Raw genomic sequence first — 22,649 nt, forward strand, 5'->3', positions numbered from 1 at the left:
GCTGCGCTCGTGCCTCAGTTTCGTTTTAGACGCGCGCGCGTGCGGTTCTGTTGTCTCCCATCGCCCGTTTGCCGTTTACCGTTTGTGCGAAACGGTTAAGCATTTCGTTAAGTTCAGCGAGCGGTTCTCTTGAGTGCAGGTCTGTGTGTGCTTTTTCTCTCTCTCTTTTAGCGTAGTTTTTGTGTCGCATTTAGAAAATACAATAATTAAAAATTCGCTTGGCGTTATGTGTTAATATGCACTTAAAAATTCACTGCAGCTACAACTCAATTGAATACCACATTTATTTATATAGTACTCATGTCTGTGCCTCAATTGTAAATGTAATTAAAAAAAAGAAAAAAAAAATGCTACTTTTTTTTATTTTTAAACAAAATTGCTGTTAGAAACCTGTTTGGCTTGTCGTTCATAAATAATCGTCTAATAAAAGTTATGTAATTAATATGTGACGTTTTAAACTCTCGTTTTGACACGACATTTGATTTGACCAGCAAAGTTAACAACAACAACAACATGAATAACAACTTTTCGAATATGTAACTTTTTTTCTGATGAGCTCAACAAAATTCCCGCCCGAATTCCCGGCTAATTTTCTTGTGAGCCACCTTTTTTGCATATGAATGAAATTAGCTGAAAACAGCTGAAATTTAATCAGTTTGGGAACATTTTGTTTCGTGTTTTGTTTTCTCAGCGTGTGACTGTGTGTGTACCCTTATTTTGGGTATCTTGATTATGTCATGGAGTATGTAACACATACGTTTTTTTGTATGTATGGAAAGTAGGAACAATCGGGAGAAATTTAAATACCCGCTTGAGAATCATTTTTGCTTATAGAGATATTTAAACTTAACTTGGAATTAGAAGTTGTACAGATATCGGAATTGGATATACATATATATTGGCCTACCTGCTATGGGAACAATTCTTTGGAAATAGAGTTTTTGTTTTAAATATTTAGAATATTGAAGTATAGCCAACAATTGCTAAAAGTCTGCAAAGGTATCTAACTTTCGGCGTTTTCTTCCCAGTTTCTTTGACCTCTTGTGATCTGAGCAGGTTTCTCTGGAAAGTTTTTTAGCCCAAGCCTAGGTTTGATCACAGTTTCAAGCAGACTGTGATTGACCTCCCCTCTTATTCCCAACACACCCCGCTGACTCAGTAAACTATTTTGGGCATAAACGCGCGCGTTTTGCATGCGTTTTAGAACGCGCACAATCAACATAATTAGCTGGCACTCAAATGAATTAACAAATTCATAAAAAACAGGCAACAAATCTCAAAAAAAATGTGCATGATACAATGTGGAACAATTAAACATTTGCTTGTGGCATATGGAATTAGATAAGTTAAGCGTAGAGTAAATAAATCGCGTTAACAAGACTGAGCCTAGGGCAAATATGTCCCCCCTCGCCCCCCTCTCAGTTGACTGTGTTCAGATTTATGACTTGCCACGACAGAGCAGCACGCGACTCCAACCCAAAGATTTAGATAGTCGGGCTCAACTAATTAAACACGCTCAGCTCTTAGGCTTGTGGCTCATTAAAGAAGTTAATGAATGCCAAAGACAATATCAAAGGTGTGAATCCCTGCGCAATACTCTGTTGACATTGTGATTAGCAATTAAAATAGTAAAAAGAAAATTTTTGAATAATACGTTGCTGACTCTAAAACTGTAATTCCAAAGCACTTCAAACTGTGAACAATACTTACGGCCAGAAAAGTTCGATCTTTAGGGAATATCTTCAGTAATTTACCTGCCTAATTTTGTGACTGTGGGAGAAATTTGTTTTACCGCCTCCATTAAGAGATATATGCTTAGAGGAACGCACCAATAGTCACCCTAAGAATGTAGAAGAAACATATATTCCCCCCTTTTCCACGACCCCAATGGACGTAGCTCTATAATTTAAACAGTTTGACCTAGATATATGGAAATATATATTCTAAGTCTCAGGTCCTTTGCTTCAAAAGCGCTCAGAAAATGCTGTTTAGGCGTATAGGGACCTAAGCCAATATACTCCTTTTACACTTTGTGAACAGAGTATATGTTAACGGCTCGACTTACAGCTAACTGATCGCGCTCCGCTTTTCGGCCAACTGCAAAACGAAAAATTGTTATCGTTAATTAAAAAAAAGTTAACAAAAAAAAAAAGCATTTGTTTAGGCGCTGGAAAACCGGTTTTAGATCGTTTTTCTCACTCAAGCTGTGAATAGTTTCCACATTTGTCAGGTTTTTCATTTTTATATTATTCAATACGCAGGCGTTTTTAATAAATTTGCTAAATTTGTCAAAAATTCGCCGTATGTTGATACTTTTTTTTTTGTAGATATTTATTTAGTTTTGGCCACGCTGCCAAATAGATTTTTGGCATTAGACGCTAGTGGCAGTATCTGCACTTAACCTTAGCCAAATGAGGAACCCCTCACCCCTTTCTCTTCCTTTTTTCTTTTTTTGGGGGAAAATACCGAAAATAGCGTTTGATGTCAAACATTTCCGCAGCGCTTTGGCTTCTTCTGCTTTTTAATGGCAATTACTTAATATGCTTTTCGAAAATATTCAAATATCAACATTCTACATAAAACACAAGCCCAGAGAGAGAGAGAGGGAGGGGTTCCCTCCACACCCCGCTCCCATCGCTTTTTATTTATAGGTTTTCCACGCACTCGCCTTTTGTTTTGGCACAAGTGAATTTCCAAGTTTTAGTCGAATTCCATTGTGTCTAAGAGAACTTTTCGAGAATTCCAAGCTTCACCCAAAATATGTGTGAGGAAATGTGCTCGACCCCCTCCCACCCCTCCCATCCCTCCCTTGGCTATCTAAGTATACCCCTAAGGTCAACACACATCATTTTAAGTGGAGGGTGAGAGAGGGAGGTCTTTCCCTTCTCTTGACTGCCTATCAGTAGTTATACAAAGACCTCTACAAGTGATAAATTAAAGATCAAACTGATCATTTGGGAAATGTCTGACATTTATGCGCCAGCTCTCTAATTTAAAATGCGCCAGACGCAATTCCCAATTACAATGGGTATCCCAAAGGTTCTCTCTCTTCCTATGTGTCTTGCATATTAACTAGAGACAACCAACAAATTCTCAGCTGCGTCTAGACATGATTTTTGGTATATCAGCAAAGACTTAGTGTATCGGATATTATATAATTCCTGACTTCCATATCCATGTCCATTTACAAGCGATTTTATATTGTGCAGCATTAATGCTAATTGGGCTCTTAAAAGTCTCTGCTGGTAGCCCCTTAAAATTTGCATATTTCCGCTAATTAATACACTCAGAGAAAAAGGGAAACTCGAAATTCTATAGGGAAATTCCTTCGACTTGCTACTTTTTCTACTATTTCAAGTACATTTCGTGCTAAAATTAACTAAAAAGAAGACAACAAATCAATAATGTCGTCATTAAATCAAGTGGAACCCGTCCAAAAAGTATGTTGGGGCTGATAATACTTGATTTATATGTGAACCAGTAAAATACTCAAAATAAACATTTTTAAGATTAGATCAAAATGCCTAAAATAAAAGCAAAACGTGGGAAATAAGAGCAAAACGTTTTTTTGGGAATTTTCCGCTTAAAAAAGTTCTTCATACAAACATGTTGTTCTTAGTTTAAGAATTTTATAACTTAATTAAAATTTTCCGAAATTCTATGCTACTTTCTCCGAGTGTATTTCATTGCACATATTTGCTGCTGCCTTTAGTTGCTATAACTAAAGCTATTGCCAGCCAACTGTCAAATTTGACAAGCAGTTGCACTTGCGCGTTTTAAATCGCCTACGAAACGCGCGCGAAACGCTCACGAAACGCCAGCCACTTGCGTGTCTATCAAATCTGAACTGCAAATACTTCAAGCACTTATCTTTCAGCGCTTTGCAGTGTTGCGCAATCTTTCAAAGTTGCAGCACACTTATTTTGATACTTATAGAGCACAGTTCAAAGATCTCTCTCTGCCCGGGAGAATATTTCTGGGGCAGGGTCGATCCATTTAGGCACGACTCTATATATTTTTCTGGGCTCATTTTTTTTTTTTTTGGGCAGCGGTCAGTTCCAGTTTCATTATGTTGTATGGAAAACAAAAAAGATCTGTATTTGATTTGTGTTACGCTCGAAAAGACACACACACACACACACACACACACACACACACACACACACACACACACACACACACACACACACACACACACACACACACACACACTCGAGAGCATTTTTGCAAAATTGCTGCAAACACATTTTCAGCGGAAAAGCAGCGAAAAATTAGTAAATGTCACGTTCGCATTAAAGAAAACACAAATAAATTCTTAATTCATAAATTAACGAGAAAAACAACTGCAAATATGATATTGAATAGAATTAAGTTGTTTATATAGAAGAGGAGAAAACAAAAAGAGTCGATAAACAATTGCCGAATATTAAAAAATCTTAAATTAATATTAATTAATATTAATTATATACATATTTTCCACGATTTCGATAATCAGTTATTAATTTAATCAGTAAATTAATTTACTTTTAACTGATTATCTTAATTGTGGAAGAAATTTTTATATTGCAAAAGAATTCTATTTTCGCCTTTAAAGTTAGGATTTTTGCTTTGTCTATATGGGCCTAGAAAGATTTAATATTGTTATTTTTTTTTTTTAATTTTATTTTGAGAGGATTTGAACCTTTTGAAAGAACTTTATAAAACCCGACTTCAGGTTTTAATAGGGAAGGTAATATTTGAAAGTGAAGCACGAGAAAACTCAAGCAGCTGAAGTAAAAAAAAACCTCTGCACCAAGTTTCACCAAAGAAAGGCTTGGGTAGTTCTTCAACTCTTCTTATCAAGTATATAGTATATATATACCTGTCGGGTTCGAAGATGTCTTCTACAATGCATTGTGTATACATTTCCAAGCTTCTCCAGGAAAGTCACAATTAGAGACCAGTTCACATAGAACCCAATCGTGCTTATCAGGAATATATATACCATATACCTTTCGGGCTGGAAGATGTGTTCTACAATATACATTCTGTATACTCTGTTATACCCAACAGCAAGAGTATATAGAATGTGCAATAAAACGATTCCAATGGCTATTTTAAAACAAATTAAAGCGACTTATGGATGTGACAAGGGGCTAGCTAGGGGCAGGTGTATGTGGTTTAGATTGTTAACTATAGCCATAAACAGAGACACAGATACACACACACACACACATACGAAGATCTCGAAGTGAGCTGAGCAGAAATGCGCGGCAGTCAATTTGGAATTTGAATTTCGCATTGAGAAAACAAAGGCGACGCATTCAATTGCATGAGAAAACCGATTAAACGAATGGGACCTTGAGGGGGGAAGGGGGGGGGAGGGTTGGATGTGCGAATATTACATTGGCAATTAGACATTAGTTCCTGACAACACCCCCCCCCCCCCCTCTCCACCCCCTCTCCACATTCATCTGTGCAACTAATGGATGCGACGCTCTTGAAACTAACCAAATTGCGTGCATCTCTTGGATCTAAGTTTTGTAAAAAGATTCTATTCAAAGATCTCGGGAGCTGCTGGCCTTGAGAATGGGGAAAATTGTTTTGGTTAAGCAGCCGCCTGTTGTGTTTAATTGAAAGTTGCCGCCGCACAAATGCGGCTGCACTTAGCCTGCCAGCCATAAACTGGAGACCTGCCCCCCGCCCACCCTCGCCTGGACCTGATCTTGCCCCTGCTCAGATGTGGCGCTACATGTTGCACAATTGCATTAAGCATCGATGCTGTAAAAGTTGTAAACAAAGCGCTGTCAGTTGGCAGAAGGCACAACCAGCAGATGTTTCCTCTGCTCTAAATACTCTGTAAATTGAATCTATGCAAAGGGTAACTTGAAATCTAGATCTATATCTAACTTTCAGAAGAAAATGTTTGTGAGCCTGATAGAAAGAAACTAAATTAAGCTTATATCTATATTTATTTTACTGTTAATTTGTGTAACTATATATATCACCTATATATGTATTACTATGCGAAAGCTTCTCCTCCTATTTTAATACCCTGAACCCATTAAAAATGGGTAAAAAGGGTATAATGTTTTTGTGCAAATGTATGTAACAGGCAGAAGGAAGCATCTCCGACCTCAATAAGTATATATATTCTTGATCAGCATCAACAGCCGAGTCGATTTGGCCATGTCCGTCCGTCTGTCCGTATGTATGAACGCACGGATCTCGGAACCTATAAGAGCTACAGACTTGAAATTTTAGGTGTAGGTCCTCCTAGTGCCCGCGCAGATCGAGTTTGTTTCCGATATTCGATAACTTGCCCCGTTTCCAAGTAATCGATAAAAATCGATTTTGGCAATTTTGCTAAATAATATGAGCTAGAATCACCAAACTTGACATGTAGCTTCTAGAATAGTATATATATATCAAGTATCTTTCATTTTATACCTATCGCCTGTCGGAAGAAGAGGGTTCAGGGTATCCCCTAGTCGGGAGCTCCCGACCACAACCTCTTACTTGTTTTGGTTTTTGGTTTTTTTCCTCTGTTTCTGCCAGATCTTCGAGCCTTAAGAAAGTTTTCTCAAATTTGTATATTTTCCATTTGTGGCTGCAACAACATTTACAAACATTTTGTTGTCTTTTTTTTATGGTTGTTGTGCCGTATATTTTGATTGGCATCGATTTATTTACTTTTGCATTGTGGAACCAAAATGCATATCACAGAATCAGAAATGGAATACATATGTATTTTTAAATTTATGATGTTTATTTAACTAGTTGAAAGACCTTACCAAAAATGTAAGAAAACATATAAAAATAGTGTCGATAATGTGGCACAGTTTGGGTAAAGTCTGAGATCCAAATATAGAATACTACGAAGGAGAGGTAATACATCTATTTAGTCTCAGGCTTTGGGTACTTTGTGTTATAGAGTGGGATATAGTTCGTAATCAGACGCCAGTCGGTGAAGTAGATCAGAGCCAAAACGCCGGCCATGCCAAAATAGCCAGCCGAGGGTATGCTGTGGGCGTGGCAAAAGACCATTAACTATATTAATGAGTTTTGGATAATTTGCTTAAGGTACTCACAAAGCTTTGGCCATCTCCTGTTGGCCCTTGGTCGGCTTGATCGTACATAAGAATTTCTTGACATGATCCATGGCTTGAATAATAATTGATAATTCGTAAGTCGTTAAAAATTCCAAGTTGAATAGACTGTAAAACAGTTTGTCAAAGTAAACGAACGAATTTTGAATCTAAGTTTATATACCCTGTACTTTGAAAATAGTTAGAAAGGGTACTATGTTTTTATGCAAATGTATATAATATTTAAAACAAATGCATCTGCTTGTACTAAGTTGAGTTGATTGAGCCCTGTCCATTTGCCCATTTCTCTGCCCTATAAGAAAAAATCCAGACTATACTTTTTCCTGGCTGACTTTCCCAGCTCTCCACAAAATTGAATATATATATTTCGACTAGAGCATTGTGCTTTGATATATGCATATATTTTGGTGCTAAATTTAACACTCCAAATTTTCATAAAGATCGGACAATAAGAACCGAAGTTATTCAAGCATGCTTTATTCAAAGTGTGTTACAAAGGGAAGGAAGTTCGAGTCTCATCAATCGCGGATCGACCCTGGTTTGAAGGTATCTTCTAGTCGGGCATTCCAGACTAGACAATTTGACGTGTTTCCTCCAAGTCTGTCAATTAACTCAGCCATTGTGTCACCATCAAGACAGAAGGTCTATGCGTGAGGGGTTTAGAGGGGGATTCCACATTGAGAATAAATCAATTTGGATGCGGGTTGTTGGCTAGGCCCCTGGCAAATGGGTCGTGTAAACAGCGCTACAAATTGAAACATTACATGTTTTTTTTATGACAAACCCAACTTGTTGGGATGGCTTGTCCCACGATGGGGCTGGGCGGGGTGGTGTGTTGGCAGTTATGATGACTAAGGGCAGGTGGCAATGGAAAACTGCATCAATTTGTCAGCCGCAAAATCATTAGCCTAATTTCCAGCTGGTGTATGTGTGTGTGTGCATGTGTGTGAGTGTGTGTGTGAGCTGGCATTTTCTTTGACTAAAATTCCGTCGTGGGCCCTGCCCTTATTGTCTTGACTCAACTCCTTGGCAGACGCGCGAGCAGAACAATTTAAATGCCACACCTTTTGACCTGCTCCCATCCGACCAAGTCAGCTGTCTCTGACCTGAACAGTGTCCACATATGACAGCCGGGCGACAGTTCAAGGATATCGACAAAAGGCTGGGCCGCTTAAATTTTATGCTCTTTATTCCTATCCTCCTTTTCCCAATTGCAGTCATGCGTTTGTTGCTGTTGCTGTTGACGGCCCTTCTGGCTCTCCTGGCCCAGGTCCGTGGCCAGCAGGACTATTGCTTTGGCAAGGACACGGAGCGACTGCAGACGCGTCAGTTTAGCTCGAAGACAGCCTATCAGATTGTCAAGGGCACCAACATGGACAAGCAATATCAGGTGCCCGGCTGTGAGCCCAACAAGATGTGGATCTTCCACAGGCACGGCACGCGGCTGCCCACGCCGAGCACCATTGAGGCGGCACCGCGACTGGAAGAGGTCGGTTAACCCCGGGTACCCCTGACCCAACACCTTTTTTATTTACTCCGCCTCGTGATCTTTGCAGCTACGCGATTTGATAGTGAATAATTATCGGGTGAGGCGCACCAAGCCGGAGACTGATGCCTTGTGCGACACGGATCTGACCGCCATCCAGATGTGGAAATGGAATACCAGCATTACGGTCGACATTGAGGAGTATCTGACCAGCCAGGGCTACGAGGATCTGCGCGGCACTGCCAAGGTCTACCAGCACTACTTTCCCACGGTGCTGCCCACCACATTCAACGACACCTACTACCTGGTAAGAAAGAGGTTGTGCACCCAAAACCAGCTGAAACTTTCTTAATCTGAATTTATTTCAAGAACTTTTTGTACCCTGAACCCATTGGAAATGGGTGAAAAGGGTATTATGTATTTGTGCAAATGTATGTAACAGGCAGAAGGAAGCATCTCTATTCTTGATCAGCATCAACAGCCGAGTCGATCTAGCCATGTCCGCCCGTCCGTCCGTATGTATGAACGCCAGGATCTCAGAACCTATAAGAGCTAGAGACTTGACATTTTAGGTGTAGGTCCTCCTAGTGCCCGCGCAGATTGAGTTTGTTTCCGATAATCGATAACTTGCCCCGTTTCCAAGTAATCGATAAATATCGATTTTGGTAATTTTGGTGAATAATATGAGCTAGAGTTACCAAACTTGACATGTAGCTTCTAGAATAGTATATATATATCAAGTATCTTTTATTTTATACCTATCGCCTGTTGGAAGAAGAGGGTTCAGGGTATCCCCTAGTCGGGAGCTCCCGACTAGAACCTCTTACTTGTTGTTAATACATTTAGGAATATTAATATTGTAGTTCTTCCAGTTCCTTCTAAAGTTGTTCTCCCCGTTTTCAGTTCCGTCACACGGATACTCAACGTACCACGGAGAGTTTCAAGGGCTTTGCCGAGGGTCTCTTTGGTGACAGCAGTGTGGCCACTGCAGCGGATATTCCCGAGAAGGATCTGCTGCTGCGTCCCTACGATTACTGCACGGATTTCAAAGACAAGAACTACAAGGGCGTGGGCTCCGAGTATCAGAAATATTGCACAAGCGCCATATGGAATAATACTATGGAGGATATTACACGCAGACTTGGGTAAGTTTCCAATTCGCAGTTCCTGCTGTTGGCCAAGTTGAAACTAAGTTTACTCCTTCTGCAGCTTCACAGTTCTGGCCGAGGACGATATCAAGCTGATGTTTGATATTTGTCGCTACGAGCAGGCCTGGCAGGTGGATCGGACGAGCGTCTGGTGCGGCGCCTTTTTGCCCGAGCACGTGACCGTCATGGAATACGCCGAGGATCTGAAATACTACTACGAATCCGGCTATGGCTTCGAGGAGAACACGCGCTTCAATTGCCGCGCCGTCCAGGATATGCTTACCCGTCTCAGCAGTCCCGTCTCTCCCCACGTCGTCGCCTATTTTGCCCACTCGACGGGTCTGCAGACTCTGCTCACAGCGCTGGGCATCAACAAGGATGACATCGCACTGCGTGCGGATAACTACGACTCGATGACAAGTCGTCGCTGGAAGACCAGTCTGCTGGGTCCCTTTGCGGGCAATTTCGTGGCCGTGAAATACAATTGCCCCGCGGAGCTGGAGCCGGAGAAGGTCGTCTTCTTTCTCAATCAGAATGCCGTCGATCTGGACTGGTGCAATGTGGGTCTGTGCAACTGGTCGGATGTCCTGCAGAAGTACAAAACCATCTCGGAGGCCAACTGTGATGAGTATTATTGCCGCTCTGCCGCATCTTCTGGACGTGCCTCAATTCTGGTCACCGCTTTTATTGCCGCATTTGTCTACTTGATGCATTAGATCTGAAATAGATTCGACTTAAATAGCGCAGGGATCTGGTTTAGTTTCTAATTAGGCTATCTTCAAAGTTCGCACCAAAAACAAAAATAGTCAATTAAATTAATCGAGTATTTTCGTATTTTTCAATAAATGTACATTTTCTACTTTTAACGAGCACACTTTACACTGAAATTAAATAAAACAAATACACACACACACACACACATACAAAAACAAACACAATTAGCTTTTTCCAATTAATTATTAAGCTCTGCTTGTGATAAATGAATAGATAGATGAAAAATAAATAGCTTTATAAATTATTTAATTGAATTATTCTTTGAAAATTGGGAAGATTCTTTGCAGAACTTATCTCCGAACCCATAAAGTGGTTCGATCCGAGCAATATAAATAGCTCTATATATATATATCATATCATATATCATCAGTATGATATATGTTTCTATGCTTATCATTTCCAGTTTTAGAGCTATCTCAATGAAATTTATTAATATTATATTTCTTGAAGATAGTATAGGCAAATATATTATATTTGGTCGGATCAGACCCCTGATTCATATAGATCCCATGTAAATGAGATTTGGACTAAAGGGCCCCTCGTCTGAAAATCTTGTTTGTCTTTCAACATACTTGAAACATCTTCAACAATTACAAATAAGCTTTGCTTTGTATGTATTTGGAAGACCCTTTTAACATGGGACTACAATATAATATAGCTCTTATAGGAACAATCGGTCAAAAATGAGAACTTGTGAGAGTTGTATGCATTTTAGTAAAATGAACCCCCTATATTCATTAGGGGTACTCCTTATAATTCCTTTTAATACGTAAGAACTGCAAATAAATCAAAAGCCCGCGAGCATTGTGGATCGTATAAGCGGGTAACTAATTTACATCACGATTGAGCGCGATTAGATCTCTCAGTCGTATTGCTCACTCTCTCTCTCTCTCTCTTTCGTTCGCTCTCTCTTTATGTGGTCACACTGCTTGCTGCTTGCTGCTCGCGCTCGCGCTCACGCGTCGCTTTGCTATAAACGCTCGTGCGTTGCGCTCGTCGCCTCAGTTTCGTTTTAGACGCGTTCGCGTGCGGTTCTGTTGTCTCGCGTCGCCCGTTTGCCGTTTACCGTTTGTCGTTTACCGTTTGTGCGAATCGGTTAAGAAATTTATAAAACCCATCGAGCGCATCTCTCGAGTGCATTTCAAATATTCAGATAGGTCTGTGTGGGTTTTTCGCTCTCTTGGCGTCATTTTAATGTCGCATTTATAAAATCTTTTCATCTACCGCTCAGCGTTAAAATTGGCTGCAGCTACAACTTAATTGGACACAAAAATTTTTTATTTAGCACTCATTTGTTTCATTGTCTATACAATGTCGGGCTGTTACCTCAATAGTAAACGTAATTAACAAAAGAAAAAACTATTGTTGATTCTTAAACAAAAAATATGGAAACCTGTTTTGGTTGCCGCTTATTAATAATCGTCTCATATAAATATCTGTTATGCAATAAACCCGAGACGCCTTCGAGTCTCGTATTGACACGACATTTGATTTGTCCAGCAAAAGTTAACAACAACTTTTTTTTCTGATGAGCTCAACAAAATGCCCGCCTAATTTTCTTGTGAGCCACCTTTTTTTGCATATGAATGAAAACAGCTGAAATTTGATGGGGCTACATTAATCAGTTTGGGAACATTTTTCGTTTCGTTTCGTGTTTTGCTTCTTCTTGTTTCTGCCCTTATTAAGGGTACCTTAACTATGTCATGGCGTCTGTAATGCATAGGAACAATCGGGACAAAATTAGATACTCAAACATAACAAGCTTTACTGTACTCTCAGCAGATATCGGAATGGCATAGATATTCTCCCAGCTCCTACGGAAAATGGAGTTTTTATACAAAACATTTTGAATATTGAAGTATAGCTCACAATCTCTATAGGTCTGCAAAGGTATCTAACTTTCGGCGTTTTCTTCCTAGTTTCTTTGACCTCTTGTGATCTGAGCAGGTTTCTCTGGAAAGTTTTTCAGCCCAAGTTTAGGTTTTGTGATCTTTGTTTCAGGCAGACAATTAGGCCCAGAATTGTTTATGGTTCATGTTGACGTAACATGGTAAATGCCAGCTGACAGCTGCTTGTGGCACCTCAAACCCCCGCCCCCCCCTCCCCTTATACCCCTCACACCACGCTTTCTATATTAACTATCTTGGGCAATCTCTCATGCGAATAAACTCGCGCGTTTTGCATGCGTTTTAGAACGCGCACAATCAAAATAATTAGCTGGCACTCAAATGAATTAACAAATTCACAAAAAATGGCAACAAATCTCAGACAAAAGCGGAAAAAAATGTACATGATATAATGTGGAACAATTAAATATTTGCTTGTGTTGTATGGAATTAGATAAGTTAAGCGTAGAGTAAATAAATCGCGTTAACGAGACTGAGCCTAGGGCAAATCTGTCCCCCCTCGTCCCCCTCTCAGTTGACTGTGTTCAGATTTATGACTTGCCACGAGGCAGTGCAGCACGCGACTCCAACCCAAAGATTTAGATAGTCGGGCTCAACTAATTAAACACGCTCAGCTCTTAGGCTTGTGGCTCATTAAACAAGTTAGTACCAAAGAAATATCTTCAGTTGGGCGACAACGACTCGCAATACTCTGTTTATAGTGTGCTTACAGATTAATATTTAAAATTTAATCTTATGGTCAAAAGCTGTCTTTGACAATAGTCATGGATTTATAACTCAAGACTGTAATTTGCCAAGCTGATACTTAAAAAAAGAGAAAAATTTAAGTTTTTTTGGGCGCGGCCCGAAAAGCTTTGCCTTAATCATTAGAGAAGACCAACAGCAAACTATTTGCTGACTGTGTGAGAAAAATATATTTTAATGATTTTGTGCGTCTTCGTTCTAGAAGAATTATGTGTTACTTGCCCTTTTTGCCACGCCCCTATTGGAGGTAGCCCTATAAATTAAACAGGTTGTCTGACGTGGATTTATGGTATTAAATATTCCAAGTCTCAAGTCTCTAGCCTTAAACTAGGCCCTAAGCCCACATACAACTTTTCCCCTATGTGAACAGAGCATAAAAAACAAACTCCACAAGAATGTCACACAACACATTTGGCTGTGTGTGTGTGTGTGTGTGCGTGTGTTTGTTGTTAACGCTTCGAGTGCCAGCTACCTGATCGCGTTCCGCTTTCGGGCCAACAAGCAACTGCAACATGAAAATTGGTTTACGAAATTGAAAAAAAAAATAACAAACACTTGTGTGGGCGCTGGAAAACCGGTTGGCATACGTTTTTCTCACCCTCACTTAAACTGTGAACAGTTTCCATAGTTTTCACATTTGTCAGGTTTTTCATTCAATACGCAGGCGTTTTTCATAAATTTGCAAAATTTGTCAAAATTTGACTTTTAATATACTTTTTTTTTGTAGATATTTATTTAGTTTTGGCCACGCTGCCAAATAGATTTTTGGCAATAGACGCTAGTGGCAGTATCTGCACTTAACCTTAGCCAAATGAGGAACCCCTCACCCCTTTCTCTTCCTTTTTTCTTTTTTTGGGGGAAAATGCCGAAAATAGCGTTTGATGTCAAACATTTCCGCAGCGCTTTGGCTTCTTCTGCTTTTTAATGGGAATTACTTAATATGCTTTTCGAAAATATTCAAATATCAACATTCTACATAAAACACAAGCCCAGACGTGCCCAAATCGGATAGAGAGAGAGGGAGGGAGGGAGGGGTTCCCTCCACACCCCGCTCCCATCGCTTTTTATTTGTAGGTTTTCCACGCACTCGCCTTTTGTTTTGGCACAAGTGAATTTCCAAGTTTTAGTCGAATTCCGTTGTGTCTAAGAGAACTTTTCGAGAATTCCAAGCGGCACCCAAAATATGTGTGAGGAAATGTGCTCGACCCCCTCCCACCCCTCCCACCCCTCCCTTGGCTATCTAAGTATACCCCTAAGGTCAACACACATCATTTTAAGTGGAGGGAGAGAGAAAGCGAGCTCTATTGGCTATCAGTATTAATACAGAGACCTCTCTCTAAAAGTGATAAATTAAGTGTCTAATGCCACAGACCGAAGATCAAACTGATCATTTGGGAAATGTCTGACATTTATGCGCCAGCTCTCTAATTTAAAATGCGCCAGACGCGATTCCCAATTACAATGGGTATCCCAAAGGTTCTCTCTCTTCCTATGTGTCTTGCATATTAACTAGCGACAATCATCAAATTCTCAGCTGCGTCTAGACATGATTTTTGGTACCGAGGAAAGACTCTTCCGGCCGCGTATATCGTTTATTATATAATTCCTGACTATATATATGCGTGGTTATATCTATAAATGTTTACAAGCGATTTTATCTTGTGCATCATTTATGCTAATTGGGCTCTTAAAAGTCTCTGCTAGTAGCCCCTAAAATTTGCATATTTCCGCTAATTAATACACTCAGAGAAAAGACACATTCTACATTCTAGTCTTCTTTGGTTTTCCACATAACATTTCACGTACATTTCCTGCTTAAATATTCGCAAAAGTTTTCTCTCTCAATTAAATTGAGAAAATATCAAGAAAAAGAAGGATAAACTGCTAAAAACTTAATAAATAAAAGAATGTACATCGAAATAAGCGCGAAACATTCTCAATTTAAGTACAAAATATCTTAGATTGAGCACTTGTATTTTGTAAAAGTTCTTGTACTGAAACTTAGGTTTCTGGCTTAGGTTATTTCGAACATAATTTCGAACATAATAAATGATAGTACTTTTTCGCCCAGTGTAGTGCATTGCACTCAGCTACAAGTAGTTAACTTTGGCTAACTGTCAAATTTGACAAGCAGTTGCAAATTAAAGAGCGATTTTCGCTTTAAGTCCACCTTTCCATCTTTCAGCGCTTTTGCAGTGTTGGGTAACCTTTGAAAATTGCAGAACACAGTTCAACGATCTCTCGCTAGAGCCTATTTCTTGGGCAGGGGCAATCTGTGCGGCCATAACAAATCAATTAAATTATGATTGGGCCCCATTTTTGTTCCATTATGATGTATGCTAAATCTCTGGCAGCTGGAAAATAAAAAAAAAAAAGATCTGTATTTGATTTATGTTCCGCTCGAAAAGAGCCGTACACAGGGAAAAGCGGCACGAGGGCATTTTCAGCAAAATTGTTGCAAACATATTTTGAAAGGGAAATCAACGAAAAATTAGTAAATGTCACGTTCGCATTAAAGAAAACATAAATAAATTCATAAATCAAAGCGGAAAAACAAACAGCAAATATGAAAAGCGCGAATTAAGTTGTTTATATAACTAAAAGAAAACAGAATTCTCTTCCATTCTCGAATATAAAATACTCTTCAAGTTATAAGGAAGATAATACCAAATAGTAAATTGATATAGAAATTGTCCGAAATCGCGCCTAGCAAGACAAATTTCATCTGTCGATTTTCCTATAGTTATGTACTGAATAATATATCTGTATAAAAATCGAATCGGAGACTTGGAAAAAATTTCTTCTACCTCTGACTTCCATACTTTCCCGATATGACTTTTGATCGATAGGTATCATTTTGAAGAAAAACTCGGGCAAAGCCGGGTTATAACAGGTAGAAAAAAAAACGTATTAATTTTATTGATCCCATTTCCATGATATTAATTAATTAATTTGCTCATAAAATGTTAAAAGCAAACAAATTGTTCACTTTTGAACCCAACTTTGGATCGTTCATTCCTATGATATCTATATATATGTATTCTGGTCAAATGTTTCCTCTGCCATAGAAGATTATAAACGACTCTAGCCAGAAAAAAGATCTATGCCAAGTTTCACCAAGAAAGTCACAAGCAGAGTCAAGTTCACAGAGAACCCAACTTTTCCTCTCCGGAATTTATATATCTTTCGGGCTCGAAGATGTCTTCTACAATACATTGTCTATAGTTTATAATGTCCACGGCGAGAGTATATAGTAATAAAACGCTTCCAATGGCTATTTTAAAACACATAAATGCGGTTAATAGACGTGACAAGGGGCTAGCTAGGGGCAGGTGTATGTGGTTTAGATTGTTAACTATACCCATAAACAGATACACAGATACACACCCACACACACACATACACATACGAAGATCTCGAAGTGAGCTGAGCAAAAATGCGCGGCAGTCAATTTGGAATTTTAATTTCGCATTGAGAAAACAAAGGCGACGCATTCAATTGCATGAGAAAACCGATTAAACGAATGGGACCTTGAGGGGGGGGGGGGGGTAGATGGGGAGGGTTAGATGTGCGAATATTACATTGCCAATTAGACATTAGTTCCTGACAACACCCCCCCCCCCCCCTCTCCAACCCCTCTCCACATTCATCTGTGCAACTAATGGATGCGACGCTCTTGAAACTAACCAAATTGCGTGGATCTCGTGGATCTAAGTTTTGTAAAAAGATTCTATTCAAAGATCTCGGGAGCTGCTGGCCTTGAGAATGACGGAAAATTGTTTGGGTTAAGCAGCCGCCTGTTGCGGCTCGTTGTTTGTGTTTGTGTTTAATTGAAAATTGAAAATCGCCGCAGCTATTTGCGGCTGCCCGCGCACTTAGCAGCAGCACCTCCCCCCACCTCCCCCCCCCTGCTGCCCACGCTTTAGGCCCTGCTCTGACGTCATGGATGTAGCTTGTTGCACAATTGACATATATCTGCTTTTGTTACCCTATTACATCTGCGACCTCTAAGATATTCGACTAAAAGTTGTCTATTATCTATTTTTGGCTGCTTTATTTGTTGTTGCTTTTTCTCAGCTGTTGTGTATTTTGATTGGCATTAATTTATTTACTTTTGCATTGTGGAACCAAAATGCATATCACAGAATCAGAAATGGAATATATATATATATATTTAATTTTAGGCTGTTTATTTACAACTAGTTGAAAGACCTTCCCAAAAATGTGAGAAAACATATAAAAATAGTGTGGATAATGTGGCACAGTTTGGGTAGAGTCTGAGATCCAAATATAGAATACAACGAAGGAGAGGTAATACATCTATTTGGTCTCGGGCTTTGGGTACTTTGTGTTATAGAGCGGGATATAGTTCGTAATCAGACGCCAGTCGGTGAAGTAGATCAGAGCCAAAACGCCGGCCATGCCAAAATAGCCAGCCGAGGGTATGCTGTGGGCGTGGCAAAAGACCATTAACTATATTAATGAGTTTTTGATAATTTGCTTGAGGTACTCACAAAGCTTTGGCCATCTCCTGTTGGCCTTTGGTCGGCTTGATCGTACATAAGAATTTCTTGACATGATCCATGGCTTGAATAATAATTGATAATTCGTAAGTCGTTAAAAATTCCGAGTTGAATAGACTGTAAAACAGTTTGTCAAAGTAAAGGCCTGCTATACGAATGAATTTTGAATAAAAAGCTTGTATACCCTGTAAATATGTAAAAAGGGTATTATGGTTTAATGAATATGTATGTAATAGGTAAAGGATGAATTTGTAGCCCATAAATTATATATATATTTTTGATCGGATAGAAGAGAAGAGTCGATTTAGCCATGTCCACTTGTCCGTCCAGTTTAATGTCGAAATCTTCAATAATATACCTTACGCTTATCATATATCATACGCAGAAGTAGTCCACCATATTTTTTCTCTCCCCATATCTACCCATCTTTATCCATAAATAAAGATTTTGGAACTTGTCTTATCACAATTATAATAGACAATTAGATAAACCAAACTTGATATGGAAGCTGTCAAGTAGGGCACACTTAATAAGTAACAAGAATATTTAATATATATTAAATATTACTTATTATTTATCGTTAATATTATCTTTAATATTTAATATTACTTATTTTATCTTGGATTCCTTCTCCGATTCCAAAAATTTTCAAAATATAATTAAACTAGAGCTATAAATGCTATAGATTTTTGTAGATATGTTCGAATTTCTGTAAGAGCACGTTGAGGGTATCTTCTAGTCGAGCTTTCCCGACTACAAACTTGTTCTTGTTTCCTCCAAGTCTGTCAATTAACTCAGCCATTGTGTCATCATAAACAGACCCGTCTACGTTTAAGGGGTTTAGAGGGGGATTCCACATTGAGAATAAATCAATTTGGATGCGGGCCCCTAGCTAGGCACCCGATAAATGGGTCGTGTAAACAGACCCACAAATTGAAACATTACATGGCCTTTTTTATGACAAACCCAACTTGACCCATACCATGACGAGGCTGGGATGGGGTGGGATGGGATGGTGGCAGTTATGATGACTAAGGGCAGGTGGCAATGGAAAACTGCACCAATTTGCCAGTCGCAAAATCATTAGCCTAATTTCCAGCTGGTGTGTGTGTATGTGTGTGTGTGTGTGCGTGTGTGAGCTGGCATTTTCTTTGGCTAAAATTCCGTTGGAATCTCTCTCAACTGGGCAACGTCGTGGGCCCTGCCCTTATTGTCTTGACTCAACTCCTTGGCAGAACAATTTAAATGCCACACCTTTTGACCCCATGTCACCGCCTCCCCCCGACCCTAAGTCAGCTGTCTCTGACCTGAACAGTGTCCACATATGACAGCCGGGCGACAGTTCAAGGATATCGACAAAAGGCTGGGCCATTTAAATTTCATGCTCTTTATTCCTATACTTCTATTCCCAGTTGCAGTCATGCGTCTGCTGCTGTTGCTGTTGACGGCCCTTCTGGCTCTCCTGGCCCAGGTCCGTGCCCAGCAGGACTATTGCTTTGGCAAGGACACGGAGCGACTGCAGACGCGTCAGTTTAGCTCCAAGACAGCCTATCAGATTGTCAAGGGCACCAACATGGACAAGCAATATCAGGTGCCCGGCTGTGAGCCCAAGAAGATGTGGATCTTCCACAGGCACGGCACGAAGCTGCCCTCAAAAAGCTTCATCAAGGAGGCATCGCGGTTGGATGATGTCGGTTAAACCTTTGGTTCCCCAATTTAACACGGCTTTAATATCCTCTCGTTCGATCCTTGCAGCTACGCGATTTGATTGTGAAGAATTATCGCGTGCTGCATACCAAGCCGGATACGAACGCCTTGTGCCCAGGTGATCTGATCGCCATCCAGATGTGGAAATGGAATACCAGCATTACCGTCGACAAGGACGAGCACCTGACCAGCCAGGGCTACGAGGACATGCGCGGCACTGCCAAACTCTATCAGCACTACTTTCCCACGGTGCTGCCAAACAGATACAACGACTCCTATTACCTGGTAAGATTTGCCGGATACGCTTAGCCGTAATGTCCAGAATTGGGCATTACCTAAGAAGGGTTACGTACTTCCAAAACTTTTTATACCCTTGCAGAGGGTAAGGGTTTCACGTTTGTCATGAAATGTGTAACGCATAGAAGGAGACATTTGCGACCCCATAAAGTCTATATGTTCTTGATCAGTATCAGTATACCGAGTCGAGATATATCCATGTCCGTCTGTCCGTCTTGCTGTTTCTATGTTAACTAGTTTTAAAGCTATCTTTATGAAACTTTGCAGGAGTGCTTCTTTCTGTTGCATGCAGTTCATATGTCGGAACCAGCTGGATCGGACCACTATAACATATAGCTGCCATAGGAATGATCGGTCGTAAAGTAGGTTCTTACATGGAAAACTTTTTTGTTTATTAAGATATCTTGACCAAACTCGGCATTTATTAGTTTTACTGTGCTCCCCATATGTTTGCAAAATCCTATCAACATCGGACCACTATATCATATAGCTGACATAGGAACGATCGGTCGAAAAGTAGGTTCTTACATGGAAAACTTTTTTGTTTTTCAAGATATCTTGACCAATCTCGGCATTTATTACTTTTACTATGTTCCTCATATGTTTGCGAAATCCTATCAACATCGGACTACTACATCATATAGTTGCCATAGGAACGATCGGTCGAAATTTAAGTTGTTGTATGGAAAACTTTTTTTTTTTCAAGATATCTTGACCAAATTTGCCATTTATAAGTTTCACTATGTTCCCTACATTTATGCAAAATCTTATTTACATCGGACCACTATATCATATAGCTGCAATAGAACGATCGGTCGAAAACTAGGTTCTTGCATGGAAGACTTTTTTGTTTTTCAAGATATCTTGACCATACTCGGCATTTATTAGTTTTACTATGCTTCTCATATATACTCAAAATCCTATTAAGATCGGACCACTATATCATATAGCTGCAATAGGAACGATCGGTCAAAAATTAGTTGTTGTATGGAAAACTTTTTTGTTTTTCAAGATATCTTGACCATACTCGGCATTAACTATTTTCCCAGTGCTTCTTAGATACGAACAAACCACTATGAACATTATAAAAAGGTTGGGTCTGAAGGGTATTAAATCTTCGGCGTGCCGAAGATAGCCCTTCTGTCAGCTCCTTCTAAAGTTGTTCTCTCCGTTTTCAGTTCCGTCACACGGACACCCAGCGTACCACGGAGAGCTTCAAGGGTTTTGCTCAGGGTCTTTTTGGTGGCAGCAATGTGGCCACTGCAGCGGATATTCCCGAGAAGGATCTGCTGCTGCGTCCCTACGATTACTGTTCGTTCTATAAGACCAAAAACTACAAGGGCCCGGGTTCTGAGCATAAGAAATATCGCACAAGCGCCTTATGGAATCAGACCATGGAGGATATTGCACGTCGTTTAGGGTTAGTATCCGCAGCTGCTGCTGTTGTCCAAGTTGAAACTAACCTTTCTGCTCCAACAGTTTCAGAGTTTTGGCCGAGGATGATATCAAGCTGATGTACGATATGTGCCGCTACGAGCAGGCCTGGCAGGTGGATCGGACGAGCGTCTGGTGCGGCGCCTTCTTGCCCGAACATGTCACTGTCCTGGAATATGCTGACGAGCTCAAATACTACTACGGCTCGGGCTACGGCTTTGACGAGAACAGACGCTTCAATTGCCGCGCCGTCCAGGACATGCTGTCCCGCCTGAGCAGTCCCGTCTCTCCCCACGTCGTGGCCTATTTTGGGCACTCGGCGGGTCTGCAGACGCTCCTCGTTGCGCTGGGCATCAACGAGGACAAAGCCAAGCTGCGTGCGGATAACTTTAACGCGAATCGTCGCTGGAAGACCAGTTTGTTGGGTCCCTTTGCTGCCAACTTTGTGGCCGTGAAATATAGCTGCCCGGCGGAGTTGGACCCGGAGAAGGTCGTCTTCTTTCTCAATCAGAATGCCGTCGATCTGGACTGGTGCAATGTGGGTCTGTGCAACTGGTCGGATGTCCTGCAGAAGTACAAAACCATCTCGGAGGCCAACTGTGATGAGTATTATTGTCCGACTGGAGGGGCAGCCGGTCGTGCCTCAATGCTGGCCACCGCGTTGATTGCTGCCATTGTCTACTTAATACATTAGATTTGGCTTAGATCTGGCCAGTATCCGGCGTAGATCTGGCAGGTATCTGGTAAGGAACAGGCTTAGTTCTGTCTGCCCTTCATCTGGCAGGGATCTGGCTTAAACCTGCCCAAGATCTGGCAAGGTCCTAGCGTAAATCTGGCAACGATCTGGCATAGTTTAGTTTCTAATTTCTAATGTACAAAGTTCGTACCAAAAAAAAAAATTCAAAAGAGCGACAGAACATCGCGAGGAGCTCGCTTTAAGGTGCGCTGGAGGCATTAAAGTATTTTTTCAATAAATGTAAATTTTCTACTTTTAACGAGCACATCCTACACAGCAATTAGAAGAGAAACAACACACACAAATAAATAGCTTTTAATTAATCATTAAACTCTGCTTGTGGCAACTAAATACAAAGTTAACAATTAAATAGCTTTATAAACTACGTAATTAAATGATTCTAAGAAAATTCGGAATTGTCTTTGCAGAGGCTATTGTAGATCTACGAACAAATTAAGGTTTTTATTTATTTATATTTGAACTACTTTATCATATAACTCCCTTTGAAACAATCGATAAAAATGTAGTTATTGTGAATGTTGGCTACATTTTGCTCGATTGCACAGATCACCATACTATCCTTCTATATAGAGTAATTAAATGAGAGCGGACATGTTGTGAGCATGAGAGAATCCGTTATAAATTTGGAGTGCAGCAGCAACAAAAACTGCAAGCATTGTTGAGCCTATGACCGGGAGAGGCACTTTACATGGCAGCGCCTTCACGCCATTGGTCGAAACGCCTTTGATCCCGTTGTCTGAGAAGTGAGCATCAAGAATAATGTGAGAGTGCAGGCTGTGGGCTC

At 40.2% G+C, this 22,649-nt stretch overlaps 4 protein-coding genes across 5 annotated transcripts; 2 read left to right on the top strand and 2 right to left on the bottom strand.

Moving 5' to 3' along the window:
- The first annotated feature begins 11 nt into the window (after window positions 1–11).
- LOC135432184 (multiple inositol polyphosphate phosphatase 1-like) lies at window positions 12–21,833 on the top strand. Of its 2 annotated transcripts, none has more exons than XM_064687719.1 (5): window positions 12–139; window positions 19,089–19,360; window positions 19,426–19,662; window positions 20,853–21,094; window positions 21,154–21,833. In XM_064687719.1, exons 2-5 carry the CDS (start codon window positions 19,091–19,093, stop codon window positions 21,800–21,802), a joined length of 1,398 nt encoding a protein of 465 aa, XP_064543789.1. In that variant the 5' UTR covers window positions 12–139; window positions 19,089–19,090; the 3' UTR covers window positions 21,803–21,833. The 2 variants fall into 2 exon arrangements, with proteins under 2 accessions (XP_064543789.1, XP_064543797.1); XM_064687727.1 differs by lacking the exon at window positions 12–139 and adding an exon at window positions 11,508–11,653.
- Window positions 17–10,740, top strand: LOC135432176 (multiple inositol polyphosphate phosphatase 1-like). Its single transcript, XM_064687706.1, has 5 exons — window positions 17–139; window positions 8,306–8,577; window positions 8,645–8,881; window positions 9,478–9,719; window positions 9,784–10,740. Exons 2-5 carry the CDS (start codon window positions 8,308–8,310, stop codon window positions 10,436–10,438), a joined length of 1,404 nt encoding a protein of 467 aa, XP_064543776.1. The 5' UTR covers window positions 17–139; window positions 8,306–8,307; the 3' UTR covers window positions 10,439–10,740.
- LOC135431563 (cytochrome b-c1 complex subunit 10-like) lies at window positions 6,730–7,248 on the bottom strand. Its single transcript, XM_064686778.1, has 2 exons — window positions 7,071–7,248; window positions 6,730–7,003 (listed from the first exon to the last, which is right to left on the bottom strand). Exons 1-2 carry the CDS (start codon window positions 7,139–7,141, stop codon window positions 6,877–6,879), a joined length of 198 nt encoding a protein of 65 aa, XP_064542848.1. The 5' UTR covers window positions 7,142–7,248; the 3' UTR covers window positions 6,730–6,876.
- On the bottom strand, window positions 17,317–17,829 carry LOC135431600 (cytochrome b-c1 complex subunit 10-like). The gene is made up of 2 exons (XM_064686818.1): window positions 17,662–17,829; window positions 17,317–17,594 (listed from the first exon to the last, which is right to left on the bottom strand). Exons 1-2 carry the CDS (start codon window positions 17,730–17,732, stop codon window positions 17,468–17,470), a joined length of 198 nt encoding a protein of 65 aa, XP_064542888.1. The 5' UTR covers window positions 17,733–17,829; the 3' UTR covers window positions 17,317–17,467.
- Window positions 21,834–22,649: the final 816 nt, after the last annotated feature.

Source organism: Drosophila montana, unplaced genomic scaffold (assembly GCF_035044405.1).
Source record: "Drosophila montana isolate Dmon_TW-CO22-7 unplaced genomic scaffold, ASM3504440v1 contig_1455_1, whole genome shotgun sequence".
Classification (NCBI taxonomy): domain Eukaryota; kingdom Metazoa; phylum Arthropoda; class Insecta; order Diptera; family Drosophilidae; genus Drosophila; species Drosophila montana.